Source organism: Panthera uncia, chromosome B4, assembly GCF_023721935.1.
Source record: "Panthera uncia isolate 11264 chromosome B4, Puncia_PCG_1.0, whole genome shotgun sequence".
Classification (NCBI taxonomy): Eukaryota; Metazoa; Chordata; class Mammalia; order Carnivora; family Felidae; genus Panthera; species Panthera uncia.
Window position 1 is genome coordinate 89,056,670 of NC_064809.1, and position 21,561 is coordinate 89,078,230.

The 21,561-nt window shown below is 44.3% G+C and overlaps 1 protein-coding gene across 5 annotated transcripts in view; it reads right to left on the bottom strand.

The window, feature by feature from the left end:
• The window catches only part of GRIP1 (glutamate receptor interacting protein 1), a 683,162-nt gene that overhangs the window by 2,284 nt on the left and 659,317 nt on the right, over positions 1 to 21,561 (bottom strand). For 4 of the 5 annotated variants that reach the window (XM_049627399.1, XM_049627403.1, XM_049627401.1 and 1 more), the window contains 2 exons: positions 17,782 to 18,015; positions 444 to 590 (listed from right to left, as the gene is read on the bottom strand). In XM_049627399.1, the coding sequence (XP_049483356.1) occupies positions 444 to 590; positions 17,782 to 18,015 (381 nt within the window). The remainder of the gene's footprint in view (positions 1 to 443; positions 591 to 17,781; positions 18,016 to 21,561) is intronic. The other variant, XM_049627402.1, reaches the window with a different exon arrangement.

Genomic DNA, 21,561 nt, shown 5'->3' on the forward strand with positions numbered 1-21,561 from the left:
GCCAGACTCATTCCAGTTAGATACACTTTCAAGACTGATGTCAACCCTCTCTTCTTCCTACAAAATGCTATTCCTAACAAGTGTACGTCAAGTCAGGAATTTGCTTAGCTCACTGAAACTATATATGACCATGATGGTATTCCACTCGGTAAACAAGGTTTGGCTTCTTGCTTTCAGATAATTGTGTGAGATGCTGAGATATCGTGTATTGTATACCGGGATATGGGAGAGTAATGTACCAGCTCTGTTCTCAAGCTGTTTCTAAGCTGCTGGGGAATATACACAGGGAACCAATTTCAATGACTGGTAAGTTTTACCAAAGGGAAAGGTTTTTATCCCATATAGGAGGGGCCCCAATCTAGTGTTGAGGCAAAGAAAGATGGGTAGGCATCGGTCAGGTAAGACTTTGGAAAGTTAAATTAGAATTTCACCTGAGGTCTTACCTGTAAGAGTCGGTCATAAGGTTTTAAGCCACCAAGGTCTCCTGGCCCAGCTGGGCGAATGTTTTTGACATATACTCCTTTCTCCAGCAAGCCATCTGCTACGCTGAACCCAAAATCTTCCACATCGGAGCTCTTGTACAAGGTCACCTGCAAAGTGAGAAAATGTGAAGGGGACATTTAGTTTGGCTGGAGACTTTTTTTAAAAAAAAAAATTTTTTTTTTAATGTTTATTTATTTTTGAGATAGAGACAGAGCATGAACAGGGGAGGGGCAGAGAGAGAGGGAGACACAGAATCTGAAACAGGCTCCAGGCTCTGAGCTGTCAGCACAGAGCCCGACGCGGGGCTCGAACTCACGGAGCGTGAGATCATGACCTGAGCCGAAGTCGGACGCTTAACCGACCAAGCCACCCAGGCGCCCCTGGAGACTTTTGTTTGTGAAACTTCTCGTGCCACAATTGTCTGACAATCTGTCAAACAAATTTACTCAGTAGCATCATAGATTTTTAATACATTAGGCAGCTCCCCATCCCCCTGCTGCTTTCCCCTTCTCTAAGAACATCCTTGGAATCTGTAAAGTCCCACTCAAAACTGAAAAGGAAGGAGAAGGGAACTACTGGAGAGTCCTGGTCTTTTTGTTGTCGTCGTTGTTAATCACAGTCCTCGGATGGGTCTAGGTGAGCATTTTCCCAGGGCAGGCTGACTTCTCTATTTTCCTGGAGCAGCACCCGGGTGTTGGGGGTAGCCAGTAGCAGCCTTTGCAGCTGCTGGATATCAGGACCAAGCCAAAGGCCTTTCCTTCCTGCCCACCGAGTCCGATGCTGTGCCAGGTAAGCGCTCAGTATATAATTTTCCTTTGAGCAAGCTCCATGGACGCCAATGGTATGGTAGCCCAATCAGAACGTCCATACTGAGAGCAAAAATGAGTTAAAAGACCTGAAAGTTTTCTTGTAACTGACACATTCTGGGGTCCAGCCTGAAGAGCAACCAGGCTTTGGTTTTAGCAACTCCAGGCACTGCCCCTTCTCAGCTAGGGGCCTCACTGGTTCCCTCTGCACCTGCAGCCACCTGTCGGTTAAAGCTTCCCATGATCCTCATGCCTCCCATCTGACCACCTGCAAGAGTTACTCTGAGGTTCATACATTCATCCAGTCATTCATACATTTCACCAAATGTGTACTGAGTCTCTATGATGTTCTAAACATGGTGCTGGGTGCTGGGAAACAGCGGTGAACGAGAGAGGAGGCTGCCTTCCAGAGGCAAGCACATTTATGCGTAACATTTACTGAGCACATGCTGTCCTGGACCCTGCCAGGTGACATACTGAGCACTTTGGGCTCACCTAATGTTTTAAGCTGGCCACTGATACCGCTAAGATTTGCCCGATGCCCTCCATACAAACTGATGCACTCTTCAAGCAGTGATCTGGGCTTTCTGTCTTATGCTAATTATTTTTAAAAAATGTTTTCTTGTCTTTTGTTTTCATGCAAGTAATACATGAATATGTGTCTGTAAAACAGTAGAAAATTCAGAGCTGTACGGGGCAAAAAGTAAAGACGACACAGGTCTATTTTTTATACCCACTTAATTTATTTCAGAGAAATAAATTAATAAGTAAATAAATCTACTTCAGAGCAGTAGAGAATATTGAAAGAACTACAAAAAGTGGTGTTTGTGTTTTTTTACTTCACTGGGCAGAGCGCTAAAATATCAAGCTGGCTGAGTCAGTACTATTCACCAGACAGCCCTCATGGTTATTGCCATATCAGAGGTGAGGAAATTCAGTTTTATAGAGGTTAAGTAATTCTCCCAAGGTCACAAAGGTAATGAATAGCAGGACCCTGTCTGTCTGATTCCAGACACTGCATATGCCTTATTTCATAGATTCTAAGATAGGCATATATATATATATATATAGGCATATATATATATATATATATCCAACCTACATATATATATATATATATATATTTATTTAATTCTCTGAAATAAGGTGAGTTTCATAATAGATGGCATCTTACCTCGATCCTATGAATTAAGATATATAAACATTCTACCCCTACCTGGCTCTTTCCTACAAGTACACTGGAAGGATTTTGTTGCAACTTTGCTTTAAGAGAGAGAGGAAAAAAAAATGCGCTTTGAAGTGAGTTCCAGAACGGAAGCATCCACACCTCTCAGGAGCATGTTCCAAATGCAGAATCTCAGCCCCAGCGAACTGGCACCTGCAGATCCCTGGTGATTCCTGTGCACATTAGAATTGCTCCACGTGGTACTCCACACACAAGAGGGGCTATCACATGTTTGGAAAAGAATCGAGGGAACCAAAGTTTAATGGAATGATAGCCTTTGCAGGCTCATTCTATCATTGTGTGCATGTGAATGTATGTGTGTGTGTGTGTGTGTGTGTGTGTGCGTGTGCATGCATGCACCCTACTATGTGCCAGGCACTGTTTTAAGGACTAAGGGCACAGCACTTAAACAATAAAAAGATACAGCAGTGAGCAAAACATAGCCTTCTTGAGTTTATCACCAGTGAAGATATCTGATTTAATCCTCGTAACAATCCTTAGAGATGGGTAAGGGTCTCAGGTTTTTTATTTATTTACTTATCTTTAAGTTTTTTAGAGAGAGAGTGCGAGTGGCGGAGGGACTGAGAGAGAGAGAATCCCAAGCAGGCTCCACGTTCAGCATGGAGCCCGATGCAGGGCTCAATCCCATGACCCTGGGATTAAGACCTGAGCCAAAATCAAGAGTTGGATGCTCAACCGACTGAGCCACCCAGATGCCCCAGGAGTCTTAGTTTTAAATGAGGTAGTGTATATGACGTTTTAAAATCTGAAACGACTTGACTCCCAAGGAAGGATCACTTTCATGGCACTCAGTTAGTTGTACAGGTATAAAAGTAGAAAGACTTACTGCACTATGGAAGCACTATGGAAGGTGTGTGTGTGTGTGTGTGTGTGTGTGTGACTACATGCGTGTGCGTAGCTTAGTAAAATCCAGCCCCCATCTGACGTGCACCCTGATGATGCACAGGGAGAAGTAGGTCTCTACACGAGTGAGAAACTTCCTTCCAGACCAAAGCTCATTAGGAGGTGAGGAGAAGTCTTTGTTGGTGACCCGGGCTCAGGTGGCCTTGGAGAGAATATGGAAGATTCACCCTCCCCCACACCCATCAAGCTCACTGAGTGGGGGAAAGAATCTGTTTTTTGTTCACTGATATATCTCAAACCCCTAATACGGTGTCTGCCACATAGTAGGGTTAGTGTTTTGTCAAATAAATGAAAGGACTGGTTCTGACATACCGAGTGGTTGACTATGGAAGCCAGTCAAAACTGGCCAAGAGGTGCTGTGCACGTGAACTAAGAGGCATTTAATTCAAGCGGTGCTCCCCGCTCCCTCTCCCGCCCCAGGGCTTTGCTGGGAATTCTCAAAGCTGCAGCTGCAGGGTGGCTGGGTGGCTAGATGGCTGGGGCCATGGCAGGATGAAGCTCAATGGCGACACCGTGTGGACGTGAGAGGTGAGACAACCTCTGACGTTGAAGCCAGGCCTGCCCTAAGGGCTAAGGAAGCCCCCCCCGCCCCCCATTCTTGGGCAGGGCAGGGAGGTAGGATGGAGCGTCCTCCAGCAGGAAATACCAGACTTCTTGCTAATAAGAGATGAAGCCTGAGCCTTGAATGAGCAGATTGAAAAGCAAACAGGATGTTACTGACTCTACCATGTCTGTGGAGAAGACCATACAGACGGGGAATTGAATTCAAGCTCAGAGAGTTAGAAACATGTCCACAGTAAAATAGCGAGCAACACAGAGAAGTGGTTCAAACCCAAGAGGTTCTGACTGCGAAGCTGAGATCTTTTCAAGGCACACTATCTCCTTAGCTAGCGTGTGGTTGTTTAATGAATACTCATTACAAAGAAGAATTTTTAGGCCTCTCTATAATTTTTTTTTTAATTTACAGTTTATTTATTTTGAGAAAGAGAGAGAAAGTGAACAGAGGAGGGGCAGAAAAAGAGAGGGAGAGAGAGAATCCCAAGCAGGCTCTGCAATGTCAGCGCGGAGCCATATGTGGGGCTCGAACTCACATGAGTTCGAACTCACACGAAACCGTGAGATCATGACCTGAGCTGAAACCAAGAGCAGGGTGGTTCACCGACCGAGCCACCCAGGGCCCCTAGGCCCCTCTATAATTATGATTGGCCTCAGGCCATGTTCAGGTGAGGTCTGCCCCTTTCCTAAGGTGGGGAGGGGAGTTATTGGAGAACGGTATTAAAAAACTTTTTTAATTCCCAGTTTTGTGGAGATATAATTGACATCCAGCTCTGTATAAGTTAAGGGACTTTGCGTACATATATTGCAAAATCATTACCACCATAAGTTGAGTTAGGAGAAAGCTATTTTTTAACAAAAAATTTCAGATTCAAGAGTAGAGAGGCTAGAACAATGAATCCTCATAGACTCATCACTCGGATCCTACAACCCTTCAGGGCAGGCCACACTTGCTTCATCCACCCTTCTTTTTCCTTCTTTGGGGGATTATTTTAAGGTGAATGCCAATCCTTAAGTCATTTCACTCCTACATACCTCAGGATGAATCTCGGAGTGGGGGGGGGGAGGACATGATCATTCTTTTTACATAACCTCAAGGTCATTAATTCATTCACAAACTACCCTTATTCCTTGACACACTCCAATACCTAGTCTGTGACAAAATTTCCCTCATTGTCTCAAAAGTGGTTTTTAGAGTCAGTTTGTTCAAATCAGGATCCCAACAAGGTCTACACCGGAATGTAAGGTGTCTTATGTGTCCTCTCATCTGGAACATGCCCCCTGCTGCTCCCTTACTGTGGGAACAGCACCTTTTGTCCTTCAGTGCACTCTTCTAGAGCCCATTTCCCTGTAAATGGAAGTTACCTCGGGATCCTTGATTGGAGTCAGGGTCAGCTTTGTGGGGAAGCGTGTGCTTCCTATGACGTCACGTCATTCAATGTCTACTCGTCCCACTTTCGGGGGAGGGCGCGTGTCCAGGTGGGGACAGCTTCATTCCTCCACTGTAAGGTTTCCCATCAACCTCTCTTCTAAATGTAAATTTTGACTGATGGTGACCACTGTCTGAATCAATTAACTTCATTAGGGGCTTCAGAGTGATGCTCTTTTTCTAATCCTATAATAGCTTCCATATTTGTTAGCTAGAATTCTTTTTCTTTTTTCTTTCTTTTTTTTTTTTTTTTTTTTTTGAGAGAGAGAAAGAGAGTGAGCATGAACAGGGGGAGGGGGAGAGAGGAAGGGAGAGAGAGAGAGAGAGAGAGAGAGAGAGAGGATCTGAAGCAGGCTCTGTGCTGACAGCAGATGGTCCCACGTGGGCTCGAACTCATGAGATCATGACCTGAACCGAAAGTCAGACGCTTAGCTGACCGAGCTACTCAGGTGCTCCAGCTAGAATTCTTTTGTAAAGAAGTCTCCTTTCATCAGTTAGTGCTGTTTGGTTACCCTGAAGTGCAGCTCGTACCAGAAAGGCTGAATGAATTCTAATGCTTTCATTTTTAGTGTAGGGAATTGGTACACTAAACACTTCCAATGGTGTCCCAAAAAGGTTTTTTTTTTTTTTTTTTTTTTTTTTTTTTTTGGTGGGGGGGATGACTTCTGGTAAGTAAAGTATCCCTGTGAACCTCTGGGTTTATATATAGATAAATGGATTTCAATTAATTTCATCATTACTCTTTTGGGTTCTCAAACGCTCTCATCTTTGGCTAAGGGGACTCTTTCATGTTGACTTCGATGTCCTTTTGACATGACCCATTTGTTTTGGTAACTTCTTTGTTTTCTGGCTCCAAGATATCATGACTCATCATGAATATTTCCTGTTCCCAATCTGGAATCAGCCACTCCTCCAAGGTGACTTGACTGGAGGAAACATTTTTATATTCTAGCTCCTTTCCTCCCATCCTCACGCTCCTTTATCAGAGGAAGGAAGAGGAGGAATGGGGGCAGCAGGCCAAAGACAAGGAGGAGGAGGAGAAGGAAGACGTGGATGAGAATGAGGAGGAGAAAGCAGATGGCTAATAGGACTGGTGATATTCTGCCATTCTTTGGGCCCTGCTTCTTAGTAGATGATCCTCTTTATTCAAGGTCCCTGCTTCTGTGCCTCTCTTTGGCTTTGTCTGTGCCTTGTCTGTGGGATTTTGTATCCTTTTGCCCCTTTGTTTCTAGTCATGTTCCCACCATGTGACAAGTAGTGCTCCTAGGGAGGGACGTCCCCACGACTCCTAGAGGGCAGTGCATCCTAGTTCTTTCTGCTCCACTTATAGCTCGGTGTGGGTGAGGGTCCTGGAGACCCTCTGCTTCTTGCTGGATGGGTAGTGGGGCACCTGCTCTGCAGGCCCAGCCACACTCTTGAGGTGCACCCAGATGTGAGGGTTGCAAAGCCTATACATGCAATGGACATGGAGAAGCCCACTTCTGTCTTAGATCTAAGGCGTGTTTTCCAACACATGGACCAGTATTCTTGCGTTGGGGGCAGCATTTGGTGTGGCCTAGAATCACAGTGAAGTTCTTCATTGCTCAGTTGGCCTGTGATTCTTGGATGTCAGCTCCATAGCCAGAACCTGGGAGGGGCACCAAATAATGCCAACACCAGTCAGGAGTAATACATTAACCAAAATATTCGAGTTGGATGTCAACCGGAGCAGGTTAACAGATTAGCTCATTAACTTTAAGGTCAGAGTTGTTGGCCAAGAGGCTTGGTTTTTCTGAGCCTCAGACTTGATGGAAAACTCTTCAAGATAAGAGGCAAACCAATGGTTTAAAATTGAAACTAATCTGAAAAGAAAAAAGTTGAAACTAATCTGTTTCGCTAGAATGATTACCTAAGTTTAGAGGAAAAGGGATTTTAAGAGCTAACTCTATGGTTCTCATGGAGATAGCCAATACCAAAAATGAAATTATTTTAAAGTGACACAAAGGAGAAGATTCCAGGAATCAATAATTCACAAAAATGGGGAGCACAGCCGGCTGCTCTCAAAGCAGCAACAATAAATTGTGCCACGTAGCTGCCTCCCTCCTGCTGGCATGGAGACTGGTGGTGGTTACTTCTGATTTATTTCCCGTCCAAAAAGAATTCTAAGGATTCCAAGGTTTCAGTCCCCCCACCCTTTTTTTTTTATTTTGCCACAGATGAATTCCTTACGCAGGCACTTTCTTACATAAGATTGCTTTTGAACGCCTAGCAATCTTGTGTAGCAGAATTATTCCCTTCCTGCTAATGAGAACACTGATCTTCAAGAAGTTGATGGACGTACCTGTCCAGTTACAATGCATAAGCTCTGGGATTCAGTACTTGAATATCTGACCTCATTTGCCGTGTTCCTTCCACTAAATCATGATTCCTAGCCCCCCCCCCCCCCCCCCAGACATATAATCTCCTAGCTGGTCAGGCAGCCTTTATCCATTTCCAACCGCCCAACAAGCGAAAGATGAATAATTTATCATGTCTGCTGTATTTCTTTTCATCAGAGCCCCTCCGTGGCTTTCCATGAACATCTGCCTGAACTTCTGCTCCTTGAGCTCTTCATGTTCCCCTCTGGCTCCTGGGAATGAAGTTTTCTTATGGCGTCTCTATTCTGTGCTGACCCCCAGGATGCAGCCAGGGAACCTGGACTATGAACACCAGGCTACACTTTTCTGTCCTAAAAGGGCCAAAGAGCCTCTTGAAACATAACTCCGGGCCAGAACGTGGTTTTACAAAGCTCAGTTCAATCTTAACTATTCGTCCGCACATGCTGAGATTGTTTCTGACCCTCCCGAGAACAGAAGCTTTAACAGGAGGCAGAAGGGTTCACCACAATTCAACTTGGGCCTTGTTTTTTTATTTCTAAGCGAGTCTATTCACATGTCTGAACAATGTCCTCAAGGCAAAGATTAGAAACCTACTGTTTCTGGTTTCGGTTTTGACACATGTGGAAGTCTTTAAGCGGGCAGAGGCAATTCTCCCCACTTGGGTTTTAAGGGCCATTGTGTCTGCTATCTTGAGCAAGTCACGGCAAGTGACAGTTATCCCAGAAGCACTTCTGAAGCCCTGGCAGGCTTCCTATCATTCAGCCCCTTGCCTGATGGCCTTAAGGGCCAAATCGACACCTACTTCACAGAGATTGTACTCCTTTGCCCATAAATCACCAGGCAGTTGGGTTTATTCTTGCAGACATTACTGGCGTAGCTCTCTGCCTTTAAACCCGATAATTCAAGTAATGCTGGCTTGGAGGATAATCTTATGACTACTTGTGAGGCTGGAAGAAACAAAGGTATGGCCTCCCGACTGCATTCTTCCAGCCCAGGAGGAAGCGATTTCAGTTTATGCCACTCAGACTGGGCTTCAAGACAAACTGGGTCAGGAAAGACAGCTGCTGCCCCGTCTGGGGATCCTCCTTGGCAGGGGAGAGAAAGGGACAGCTGCTTCAAACACTGCCTCCTGCTGCTTCCTGGCAAGTGTGTGGCACCACAGGCTTGGGAAGTAGGGGCTCGACAACAAGAGATTCCGTAGCTTGGATTCTGGCTCTAAGTATGAGCACGTCAGGGCTGACTTGGCCCTTGGAGAAGGGAGTCCTAACCAAGGAGAGCATCACAGTTTTTAAGATCTGAGATGGATTTATGTGCTGCTTTCCCAGTTCATGTCAGAGCAACTTCACCTCCATCACTTCATGCCACATCAAAGGGAAAAGAGCCAGATCAGTCTCCAAATTCTCTGGGAGATCAGACCAAGCCATGGGCACCTTGGTCACCTGTTGTCATGGGCTCTGTTGTCAGGGTAGGCAGTCAGTTCGGTTCTAACAGGATGCCTGGAGGCCGGCAATGAGAAAGGCCTGCCCAGCTATCCTGTCCTGGCAGGAAGCTGGATCAAACCAGAAAGGCCTAAGATGGCGGGTGTCACGACAGGAAACCCCTGACCAAATAAGGAAGAAGAGGCTCGAAATCCTGCATCTCCTCCCCAAATAATGAGTGTTCCACCTCCTTGTTGACAACTGTCAAGAAAAGACAGAAAACCCAAACCCCAGGGTGCACATCTCTCTCTCTCTTTCTCTCATTTGCCCAATCTCACATCTCAAGAGTATACTTCCACTTTAATAAACGTTCCTGCTTGTGCTGTGTGTGTCCACTATGTTGTGTGTCTATCCTTGAATTCTTTCCCATAAGGGGACTAAGAACCTTCAGCGACATCTTTGGGATGAACTGAGCCGAGGCCCCAGGGCACAGGGTCTCCCCGGTTCACCCAGCAACACTGCCACCAGCCTCTTCCCTTGCTGCCGCCACCACTAAGTTAGAGTCTCTGTTCCAGGGTTTTTCTCAGGACAGCCTGGTCCGCACCTGCTCCCTCTGCTCCTGCCTCTGCTTTCTGGCTCCCAGGTCTGCCCTGGCCTGGCTCTTCTCCAGCTGCTGAGCCTTCCCATTTCCCTCTGTAACCTACTGACCTCCAATCTCCTTAAGTCTCTGTGGGCCTCCTCGCTTCAAGGGCCACCCACATCTCTAGCCGGGAGGCATGCCTTCCGCTCACCCTCTGGGCTTGCGGGAATTCAGGGCCAGGCTCACTGTCATTCAGGAAGTCGGACACTACAAAGTTCCTCAGAACAAGGCGAGAGCTCTTATCTGTCTAAGGCAAAGAAAGAGACGAGCCCCGGGCAAGACCATTGTCGGCGTAATCCTTACTATAGCCAGACAAGTAAGAGGACAGAACACTGGTGAAGGAAGAGGTTCTGAGGGACCTGTCTCCAAGGACCAGGACATCAGGGGAACAGAGTGACCCTCAGAGAGCTACGCCATCCGTAACTGAACATCCTATAGATAATACAATATCTTACAACCTATAAATGAACATATTTGATCACGACAGAGAGACATAGAAACATCAGGAAGAGACGAAGGATCCTCGGCCAGTGTTAGACTTAAGGGAAGCTACTAACGTTGGAGCTATAACATAAAGCACATCGGAGCACTGAGAAGGCCTGGGGGTCATCTGAGTCTGGAAGCCTGCCAGTCTGTTGGACTTAACATTTCTATGGCTCAGAGCTCAGACTCTGCAAAGGCGGATGGTAACTTGCTGGAAAACAGTAAGATGCAGAATGGGCTCTGCCACGTAGGGTTGCAAATGAAAAGATAACCTTAAAGGCTCTGCTTTCCCCCCCCTATAAGTCGCAGGGCGGCTTTAATCCTAACTTGGAAATCTCATTCTAGCGTTATTGCTTCCCCCTCCCACACTGACTGAGACATACAGAAAGTGTCTTTATCCCCCTTTGAAAAAGCTTTGTCGTCCCACTCATCAATGAGTTTAAAAAAAAAAAAAAACGTTCATTTTTGAGATGAGCCTATCATTTTTATAAAAACTATGTTTTTTATGGGGTGCCTGGGTGGCTCAGTCATTTAAGCATCTGACTCTTGGTTGTGGCTCAGGTCATGATCTCACCTTTTGTGAGTTTGAGCCCCACATCTGAGCTGACAGCGAGAAGCCTGCTTGGGATTCTCTCTTCCTCTCTCTCTGCCCCTCCCCCACTCGTGTGTGCTCTCTCTCTCTTTCTCCAAAATAAATAAACTTAAAAAAAAAAAACAAAAAACCCAAACGCCTGGGTGGCTCAGTTGGTTAAGCTGACTGCTGCTCAGGTCATGATCTTGTGGTTCATGAGTTCGAGCCCCATGTCGGGCTCTGTGCTGACAGCTCAGAGGCTGGAGCTTGCTTTGGATTCTCTCTCGCTCTCTCTTTGCCCCTCTCCCACTCACCTCTGTCTCTCTCTCTCTCAAAAATAAACATAAAAAAAATTTAAAAATAACCCCAAAATCCTCAAAAAAAAGAATTACATTTTTGACATTTTGAAAAGTATCATAGAATACTTAGACAAAGCTGAGGGAATGATCCCTCCGGAGGACTGTCAGGGCTGAATGCCATTACTCATTGAAAACATACAATGCAACCTCCAACCCTTATTCTACACATCCACGTCCCTCCAACAGTGTTCTGATTATCAGCTGCCCCTGGTTTTACAGGGAGAGAATATGTCTGTCAGACTGAGATAGTGACTAGTAGTAACTAGACACTCATCCATTTGTCTTTGTAAACAGATTCTCATTCTGGTTTACATCTCTTCTCGGGGGCTCTAAGGCAGCGGCTGAATCTTCTTTTCAGGCTGGGACTCTGCGGAGATCTGATTTTCTGGGTTACTGACATTGCATGGCTAAGGCAAGACTCTGAATGATGGTGGCTTCCTCAGGGAAAACACTATCTGTGAAGGCTCCTTTCCTGAGCAGGATCCTGCCCCCTCCTTTGCTAAATGAGAAAACTAAGGTGTAGACAAGTGACATGGCTAATGACTGTCAGACTGTGACCAAACCTCGGTCTGCCTGACGACGAAGTCTGTATTCTCTCTAACAGATCACCCCTTGCCTGGAGAAACAGAAACCGCAGCTAGCAAAGAGGGGTAGACAAAAGCAAAAGGTTTGTCATTTTTAGCTTCTAGTGACTTCCATAGTAAGACAATTCTATACTAGCTATTTGGAGAAGGTCTGCACCTGCCACGAGGACTCACTTCATCTTGAGTACCAACTCCAAATATTTGGTGAAGAAAGAGGCGTGTGTCTGAATAAGATATGTTTTTGCATTTCATATTACCTCCTAGGGCTGAGCCTCTTTTCCTGACTCAGGAAGAATATTGCAAAATCAGCTGCCACTAGGCACTGAAAACGACACTCCTTACAAGGGGAAAAACAGCTTTATCATATCAAGAAAAACAAAGATCCCCTCTGAAAACATTCAGATATACAGAAAACGCAAAGTGAACTTGGGCTGGGAAAAAAGTTGATGGTGGCAAAGGCCGTAAGAAATAAAGAGGTTCCCGACAGATGACTTGAATGTTCCAGGGTCATGCCACCAGCAGCCATAAATAAAAGTAGATGCTGAAAAAGTATTTTTAAAACTTTTCCGTAAGATGATAAATACAAAATAGCTGCATACAATTCAGGAATACAATTTTATTTAAAAACACAAACGACAAGGCAAAGGAAATGTCAATTATGATTAAAAAAAAAAAGTGCAGGGATGGGGCGCCTGAGTGGCTCAGTCGCTTAAGTGTCCGACTCTTGGTTTTGGCTCAGGTCACGCTCTCACAGTTCGTGAGTTCGAGCCCCACATCGGGCTCTGTGCTGTGTCAGCGGGGAGCCTGCTTGAAATCCTCTCTCCCTCTCTCTCTGCCCCACCCACTCATGCTCTCCCTCTCTGTCAAAATAAAGAAATGGACTTCCAAAAAATTTAAAAAATTTTAAAAAGTCCAGGGGCGCCTGGCTGGCTCAGTCGGTTAAGCGTCTGACTCTTGATTTTGGTCCAGGTCATGACCTCATGGTTTTGTGACTTCAAGCCCCTGGCAGCAGGGATCCTGTTTCCAATTCTCTGTCTCCTTTCCTCTCTGCCCCTCCCCACTTCTGCTGTCTCTGTCTCTCTCAAATAAATAGACTTAAAAAAAAAAAAAAAAAAGAGCCCAAATGTTCTGAATGTGGGGTAACTTTCTATTTTGCAGAAAAATAATCTTTTTGCTTTCAAGTATGCAAAGAAGTGAAGCTAGAATTTGTCTCAGAAATAGACAATAAGTGGACATAAAGGATATTTAAGCATCAGAAGGGAAAGGGCTATCAATGAACCGTAGCTAAGATCACAGGCTCCTTATCTGCAAAGAGAATCAATCTGTGGTAAGCTATATAGTACAAACCGGAATTCATTTTAAAGATAAAACCCAGAAGGCTAGGGCTAGGGCTGAAGATGAAGCCTCATGTCCCTTTTACCTTGCCACCCAGCTCTTGCCAATGATCTCCCTGAAACAGAGAAATCACCTCCAGTAGCAAAACCTTAAGAAGTGATTCTCAATCTTTCTGGTGCAAAAGAACCCACTGAGGAGGTTGCTAAAATGCAGCTTCTTATAGGCTGTACTCCCAGAAAGTGCTGACCGGGTAAGTCTGGGTGGGGTTTAGGAAACTGAACTTTAACAAGCATCCCATGTAATCATGGTAAAGATCATCAGAGACTTTTAGGCCAAACTTTTTAGGCCAAAATTTTTAGGCAAACTTTTGGTTGAGACTCCAATGAATTTCACAATCGGCTTAATATGAGAGTACGTTTGAAAAAAAAATAAAAAACAGAAAATGTTACTGTAAACCGTGCAGTCAAGTTTTGGACTCATTCCTATATGAGCATGGATGTATGCACGTCCTGAATCGTGAAGTCAAATGTATTTCGGATCGTCTCGGCCAACACAGTCTGAGAGGTAGTGGCCTCAGGGGACTTGAGTATTATCTCCCTGTGACCCCTCTCACTGTCCCCCACACCGTACCAAATATCAAATCATCATGTCAGCTCTAATTTCCTCCCCCATTCACACGGCCAACAAAGGAAGTGGGGCTGCCTTTCTTATGTTTGTTCTAAATGTCATGAAGGACAACTAGCCTACGGGGCTGAGGAATGAATGTAGACAGCTTGAAGGAAGACTTTGTCAAACCCGGAAGAGCTTCAGACATATCGGATGGTGTGAAGTGAGAGAAAGCCATATTGACCCTGACCTGAGCTTAGGATTTTCTGGAGGTCTGAAGGAAGAGAAGGAATGGCAAGGAGGACTGGTTGGAAAATCATAGGCAAATAATGGAAAGAAGCTGAAACCCAAGAAATTGGAAGATAAGCCCACGCTGTCTTCTCTCTGTATGAAGGTGACGTTAGTAACCCGCCATGCAGAGTTGGAGCTGTTTTTGCTTTATGTTCTTTCTTCCCAGAAATGAGGATGGATACTTGCTCACTCATCCGTATCCTCTTGACCTAGCTCCTAGCGAACACAGTATCGGTTTGTAGGTGCTGGCTTGGACGAAACCAGAGCTGTAACCCGTCCTCAAGGACGCAGATTTCATCAAGTAGCAAACAGCCACAAGAAAGATGGTGACGGAAAATGACGCCAAGCCCGTTCAGGATGGCTTGCCATGTACCTCGTCCAGCCTCTTCGCTCTCCTCTTTGCCGCCCCTTGGGAACTCCTTTACCAGATCCATTTGGAAAAGTCCAGCAAGGGGGCTCAGGGAACTGAAAGCCAGCCCTCATTCCACTTGTCAAGCTGTGTATCCAGCTTGGGGTTATCTTCAACTTGAAGAAGGAACGTTTTTCTAATTCCACGGCCACCACCCAAAAGAGTGCCTTTTCTCATTTTTACAAAGGATTAGTACAGGCTGGCAGCCCCCCACTGGGAGGATAACTCAATCCCATCAACAAGTCACTGCGCTTTTTCATGGTGTCAGGCAATCTCGCAGCGTTCAAAGGACACCCCACGTACAACATACAAGCACAGCCACGGGCTGAGCGGCTTTTCTTCTCACGCACTTCAAGACTGGAGAACGCACTTAACAGCAAACACTGGATGGCCTGAAGAATAACTGAACTCACTTAAAAAATAAAAGCTACCCGGCCTGTGAGCATATACCGCTCCCAGATTCCCCATGGTCGGCCTGCAGCCTCCCTGGCTACCTTTTCACCTAACTACGTCTTTTTGTGTGCCTTATAATGCCCAGCACACCATCCACTTACGAGAGTCCTATTTTATTTGGGATCAATTCAGACGACGCCCTTATTGCCACCACTGAGGGGAAAAGGTCCATCCGTGTGTGTGACCCTGTGGCCTCCAGGTTCACACACTGCCACACAGATGTTCCAGCGATAGGCCACACACTGCCACTCATCGGGCTGGCAAGCGGATGCTGCCTTTTCAAAAAATAAGATCGATTTTCGGCATCGTCACTTGTTTCAAACCTCAGCGGTAACAACTTGCACACCTCATTCATTGTCATTATCTTTGCTAAATGCTTTCAGTGCAGGAAGGATGGGGAGACAGGTCTTTGCACGGGTGCGCTATCAGTAATCTTTTGAGGAAAGTGCTTCGCTCTAGAAGGAAAAATGAGTCTATTTTATACTTGCTATTTCCCTATCCTGTAGATGGGGATAATAAATATCTGCTCAGAAGGGCTACCGTAAGGGCTAAAAATACAGAGTATCGCATATAATAGGAACTCAATACATGTTGGTATCTTTTCCCTTTGGGGCTGGAGGAGGATGGCTTATCACGTAATCTCTTCTCTGCCTGGGCAGGAGAACTTTTGAGAAGAGAAGGCAGGATTCTTAAGACACCTGAGGGAATCAGGTTAGGCTAACTTTTTCTTAGTACAGCTGAATGAGCACAGACTATATAGCTCCTGCTATTTAACCACCATAGGGGACCTTACAGCCTCCTAATGGTGTTTGTCAATTAGCATATCAGGACGTTTGACAGGCAGTGAAGACTGTGTCTACCAAACAGACGCATCAATTCAGGGTAGCTGGACACACAAGCTAACTTGTGGCATGGGGCTAACCTGGGTCGCCACCCTAAAATATCCAAAACTTCTCTGCTTTTCTGTACGTCTGCAATTCCTCTTAACGCACAAGGCTCCAAGCCAAGGCTTTGGTCACTTGATCGGGGTATTTCCACTCCCTCCATTTACCACAATCTTTCACATCCCTTTGCGCAAGCTTCCTTCCTTCCTTCAACCTCCACCTTCCTGCAGAATCGGCACCTACTTCTAACAAGCCTTTCCTGTCTCTTTCTGTAGTGGGTGAGGGTCCACCCTCTGCCCCCCCCAAGGCAGCCTGGTCTTGCCTCTCTCATTGTACTCACCTCACCATCTTCCCCCTGTTTCCCAGACTGTCTCCCCATTAGACCGTGTGCCCGCTGATGACTTGCGACACACTAGTTAAGTGAATGCATGCGCGGTACATGTATGAAATGAGTGAATGAGTGGGAAATGAATCAACCTGGGGATTGGAGCACCAAGTTCAGAACTCAACTTCTATGTGTCTTTCATCACATCCTTTGTCAGCTTCAAAGTAAATAGCTCCAAAACGTATAAAATATCTTTTATAGGGTGCTTGGGGAAATGGACGTCTTTAGTGGAAAAAGGGAGTGTCTGGCCTGTTAACTCCTCTCAGTCCAACACTTACTTGTTTTTCTGGGTAAGACGAACAACTAATTTCTAGTTAATAGGTTATTGACTGCAGAGAGGGTCTTGGTTCTCAAGAAAAGTGGGACAGATTATTATTGTCTATACATCTTTATGTATTAAATAAAAATAAAGCGTTAGTTCTACGAAAGAAAATCAGAGACACCTCCTTACTACTGCTCTCCTTCCCTGGGTTCTGCAAACAGTGTCTCTTACATATGCCTTGCTTAAACTCTGCCAGCAACTCAAATTCAGCTCTGGGTGCCACAGTGGGCTTTCTTCCATGAAGTCAACTGAGGCAACCATCACAGGCTGAGACGGAACATATGAGGCCTTGCCCTGTCCTGACCCAAAGACATCTAAATTATGTCTGGAAGAGAACTTCATGTCTTCTGCATAATATAACCCTCTACTGATAAGCCTGCAATTAAAGAGTAAGCATTCCTACACTACACCTGAAGCTCATTTTCAATGAAGCTATGAGTGTATGATACTTAGAAAATCCACAGGGCGCCTGGGTGGCTCAGTCGGTTGAGTGTCTGACTTAGGCTCAGGTCGCGATCTCGCAGTTGACGAGTTCGAACCCCGTGTCGGGCTCTGTGCTGACAGCTCAGAGCCTGGAGCCTGCTTTGGGTTCTGTGTCTCCCTCTCTCTCTGCCCCTCCCCTGCTCATGCTCTGTCTCTCTCTGTCTCAAAAATAAATAAACATTAAAAAAAAAATAAAAAAATAAAAGAGAAAATCCATAGGGCACCTGGGTGGCTCAGTTGGTTACGCTTCCGACTACGGCTCAGGTCATGATTTTGCAGCCCATGAGTTTGAGCCCCGCATCAGGCTATGTGCTGACAGCTCAGAGCCTGGAACCTGCTTTGGATTCTGTGTCTTTCTCTCTCTGCCCCTACCTTGCTCACATGCGCACGCTCTCTCTTTCTCTCTGAAAATAAATACACGTCGAAAAAAATTTTTTTAAAGAAAATCCTTCTCCCATTTCCAAAGAAGTTGGAATGACAGACCAATTCATCGCAACTCCGTGGGATGTGAGAGCCTCTAACTTTTGCAAGAAGATTTTGGCCATAAATGCATCATTAGGAAATTCATTGCTCCAAAGCGAATTTTCCCGATTTTACAGGATACCCTCCCAAAGATCGCATTTTGAGCACAGAATCTCTAATGCTCTGCCTTTAAGCTCTGGCTTCTCTCCCTGGCTGAGCCGACAGTACAGTGTCATCATTATGCTTGCATCAGGGTGCTCACGCGCAGCCGAATGGCTACTGAATGTGACCAAGGGGAGGGAAGACAGCATGCTGACCTTGTGCAGCTCCACAGGAGTTGGGGACATGATCTCCTTTATTTCTTGTTTCATTTTCCTCAGGGTGACAGACTTCCTGCCCACGTCAGAGGGCAGGGTGTTGCTCCGCGTTGTTTGGCTATAATGCGGCCGCGAGCTGCTCCGTTCCTGGAAGCTGGCTTGTCGCCCCAGCTGACTGCGAGGTGTTGGGGCCTCATGATTCAAACTCATCGTGCTCCCCGACATGATCGTTGCCTGTGGCATTGACAATTTTCAGACACGATTAAGCCATGGACTAAGAAAAGGGTTCGGTTGCTCAACAGTAAGCACATCTCTCCTTCTGCCCAGTCAAGATACAGTCTCTTCGGGGCATAACCAAAGGCTGGAGAATGGACGTACTAATTGAACTATGAAAGTTTGGCAAAATGCTTTGCAAGTGCCATTTATAATGCACATCTCAAATCCAATTTAAGTACTTAAGCCATTGAGTTTATTTAATCAGATACCACCCCTGGCAGTTTTGAGGCAAATTGAAAAGCGATAACATTTGCTTACTGTAAACTACATTTTAGCCATTAGCTTTCCACTGAGTGGGCTCTAAAGATGGGATTCGTGAAGCAGCTTCAATATATCTTACAGAAATGGACGAAGAACTTTTCAACGGGACCAGGTGGCGTCTATTTGCAATGCTGCCTGTAGTTCCACCTGGAGGTAACAATGGGCTGAAACAGGGCTATTGATACAAAGGCAAGGGCTTCTACCCAAAGCCGCCTGCCTACCATAGCATATGGTCTCTCCTTGGGCCATGTGACCTGCCCCAGAAATGTGTAGACCAGCGAGGTCTCCGCGTATTTAGCATGGGTCAACCTTTCTTAGAAACGGCCTTTGTGTGAGATGCTCAGAGAGTTTAAAGAGGGATCCTATATTGTGCTACCGGACTCAACCCTTTGCTCAAAAGCTGGGAAACTTAGATTGGATTTTACCGGTGAACAGGGAAGTCTGTTCAGTTTCAAATATGTTCATACACAAGGAAAGGCGAGATTAGATCCCAAATTGACTGAATCTTAGAAGTGAAACTACTTAAGCATTTGAAACCAATGTCCTGTTGAGAATGTTCATTTTTCATGGTTCGGAAATGCCAAAATTTCAAAATTGTGCCTGGAGCCAGCTTCGTCCTCCTTGATAGGATGGCTGGATGGTGGTAAACTAGCATTGGTGAACGTGCCCGAAGTCATGGGAAAAAGAGCAAGCCCCACGTGCCGTGTGCCGGCTACAATGCGACTGGTGGTTTACGTGAACGCTAATGCTAACAGTAACCGTACTTTGCTGAGTCCTTGTATTCCCCTATTTAAGCCTCACAACAACTTTGTGAAACAGACACTGTTATTGCTCCTAATTTGTAGGTGCAGAAACTGAGGCACAAAGAGGCTGACTTACTCAAGGTCACGTAGGGCTCCATCACATAGATGGAGCCAATGGCACCGTCTAAAATGGGTGGTTAGAAGGGAACACTGCCAAGTGATAGAGCTTTCATTTGTTATCTCCCTAAGATTTTGTGACTCTAAGATTCACCTGGCGTTCGACTATACACGCACCACTAACATGGTCTTCGAATGGCAGCCCAGTATTGGAGCACATGTAGGTATATCTACAACTCTTGTAAAAAAACAACAACAACAAAAAAACACAAAAAACACAACCAGTTATCGATATCCAGACTGGATCAGTTATCTTACTGATAATTTTGAAAAAGAAAAAAAAAAACAACCTTACTGGCCATTGACCTTTAACATGTTAGCACATGTAATACCATATACATGTGTATGTAGAATGTCATTTAATATTTATGATAAGTTTCTGATAGGTATTACAGTCATCATACTTCCCCATTTCAGTTATGGAAAGGGATGCCCAGATAAATTGAGCAAGTTGCCCAAGAGTCTGGGATTATAGCCCTCACACTCTGACTCTAGAAACCTTATCCTTGACCACCAGGCTGTATTGCTTCCCAGTCAAGTATTAGGTTGAAGCATATAAAATTGACTTTTTTCGGAGATTAATATTGAAACAAATGTGGATTAACCATATTATTGCTTTATTTCAGTTAAATCCCTTTTTAAAATTGAAAGCTTTGTTGGTGTCATGGGACATCCTTTATTTTATGGCACTTAACCCACGTACAACATTTTTTTGTCTACTATTGATGACAGAACCCAGTGATTATTTTCTTGCTGTGCTGACCACCCCTCTATTGTTTTTATCTACTTAGACACATTATTTGCTTTGTTAACATCTATGTTTTATATTCATTTTTCAGGGGACCAGTAGGAAACACGTCGGAAGTAAAATACTTAATCACAATTCTGCTTGGCTGAACCTTAAGCCACTACGGAAGTTCCAAACTGATCTAAATGGAGTTCTGATGGAACCAAGTTTCCAAAGCACAGCTTGATTGCTTTGTTTAAAGTGGACTTCAGTTGAATTACTATGAAGGAATATAAAAATTAAAGTACAAATATAAAAACTAAAATAAAGTTTAAAAATTATTATTTTAAGTTATCTAGGATTTGTTTTCACTTCAAGAATATCTATTGCCTGTTTCCATTTTGCACAATTTATAACCTCCCAAGTTCTCAATGAGATAATTGAGATACATATAACTTAGAGGGGTATGTTCAAGAGTTTTCTATCTGATATCTAGTTAAAATTTTTTCATATATTATAGTAAACAGAAAATAGTTAAGGCACTGTTAATTAATAACAATGGCAAAAATAATAACTTCTACTGAATAATTACCAAGTGTTATGTTCTGTGTTAAGTGCCATGTAAGCATTAGTCATTATAATCCCCTTATTTTACAGAAGAATAAATATCTGGTAAAAGAGATTAAGTAACTTGTCCTAAGTCTTAGTCTGAAATTTTTTCTTCTGTTTTAACATTTTTCAGTGCTAAAGTTGAACATAAATTATTGCCAGCTAATGGGAAGAATGACTAGTATAATTTTCATTTCCATTTCAATTGTAATCATTTTTCATGTTAGCTAATCTTTTACATTTATTATGGTTATAATATGCTGTAACTTTTAATGCTGGATGTAAATTTCATACGCAGGGAACTAGCTCCCATAATATTTTTTGCACAGTAACATTTACAATCACACGATCAGAGTTCATTTAAACTAGTGAATGAATATTCTTTTTGATAAAAGTATAAAGAAGACTCTTTAGATTTGCCAATCATTCTTCCTCATTGAGGACTTTAACTTCCTTTTGGCTTACACACTCAACCCATTTCCTTTCTGCATTTATAATTTCAAGGGCCACACCTGCCTGAAGCTATGTTAGAAAAAGTTTATATTTATAGGCTTTTGCAACATAATTTCTTTATTTATCTATTTATTTATTTGTTTTTTGCAACATAATTTCTATGCTCATAGATGTTTGTTTTCATTAGATAAATCAATTTGCTAGCTAATGGGGACAATGACTGGAGTATTGAGTGAAATGAGTGAAAACCCAATTTCATTGTGCCACTTTTTACATCGTCCTTGTTTTACTTGCTGTCAAAGATGTTATTAGAAGAATAGTTGTTTCTTTAAAAGAGAAGTATCAGAATGCAAAGTGGAAAAGGCATATAGGCCAAGCGTGCTTTCAGAAGCAGGCGTATGTTCAAGAATTGTGAACTGAGCTCAGTATCCAGTTTGGACCCCTTCTGCTAATCATTCTACATCCAGGAAGTGGTAAAAGTTTAAATAAGCCAGCTGAGACTTAAGCGTTTTACTCTTTTTGAAAGGTGCCTAA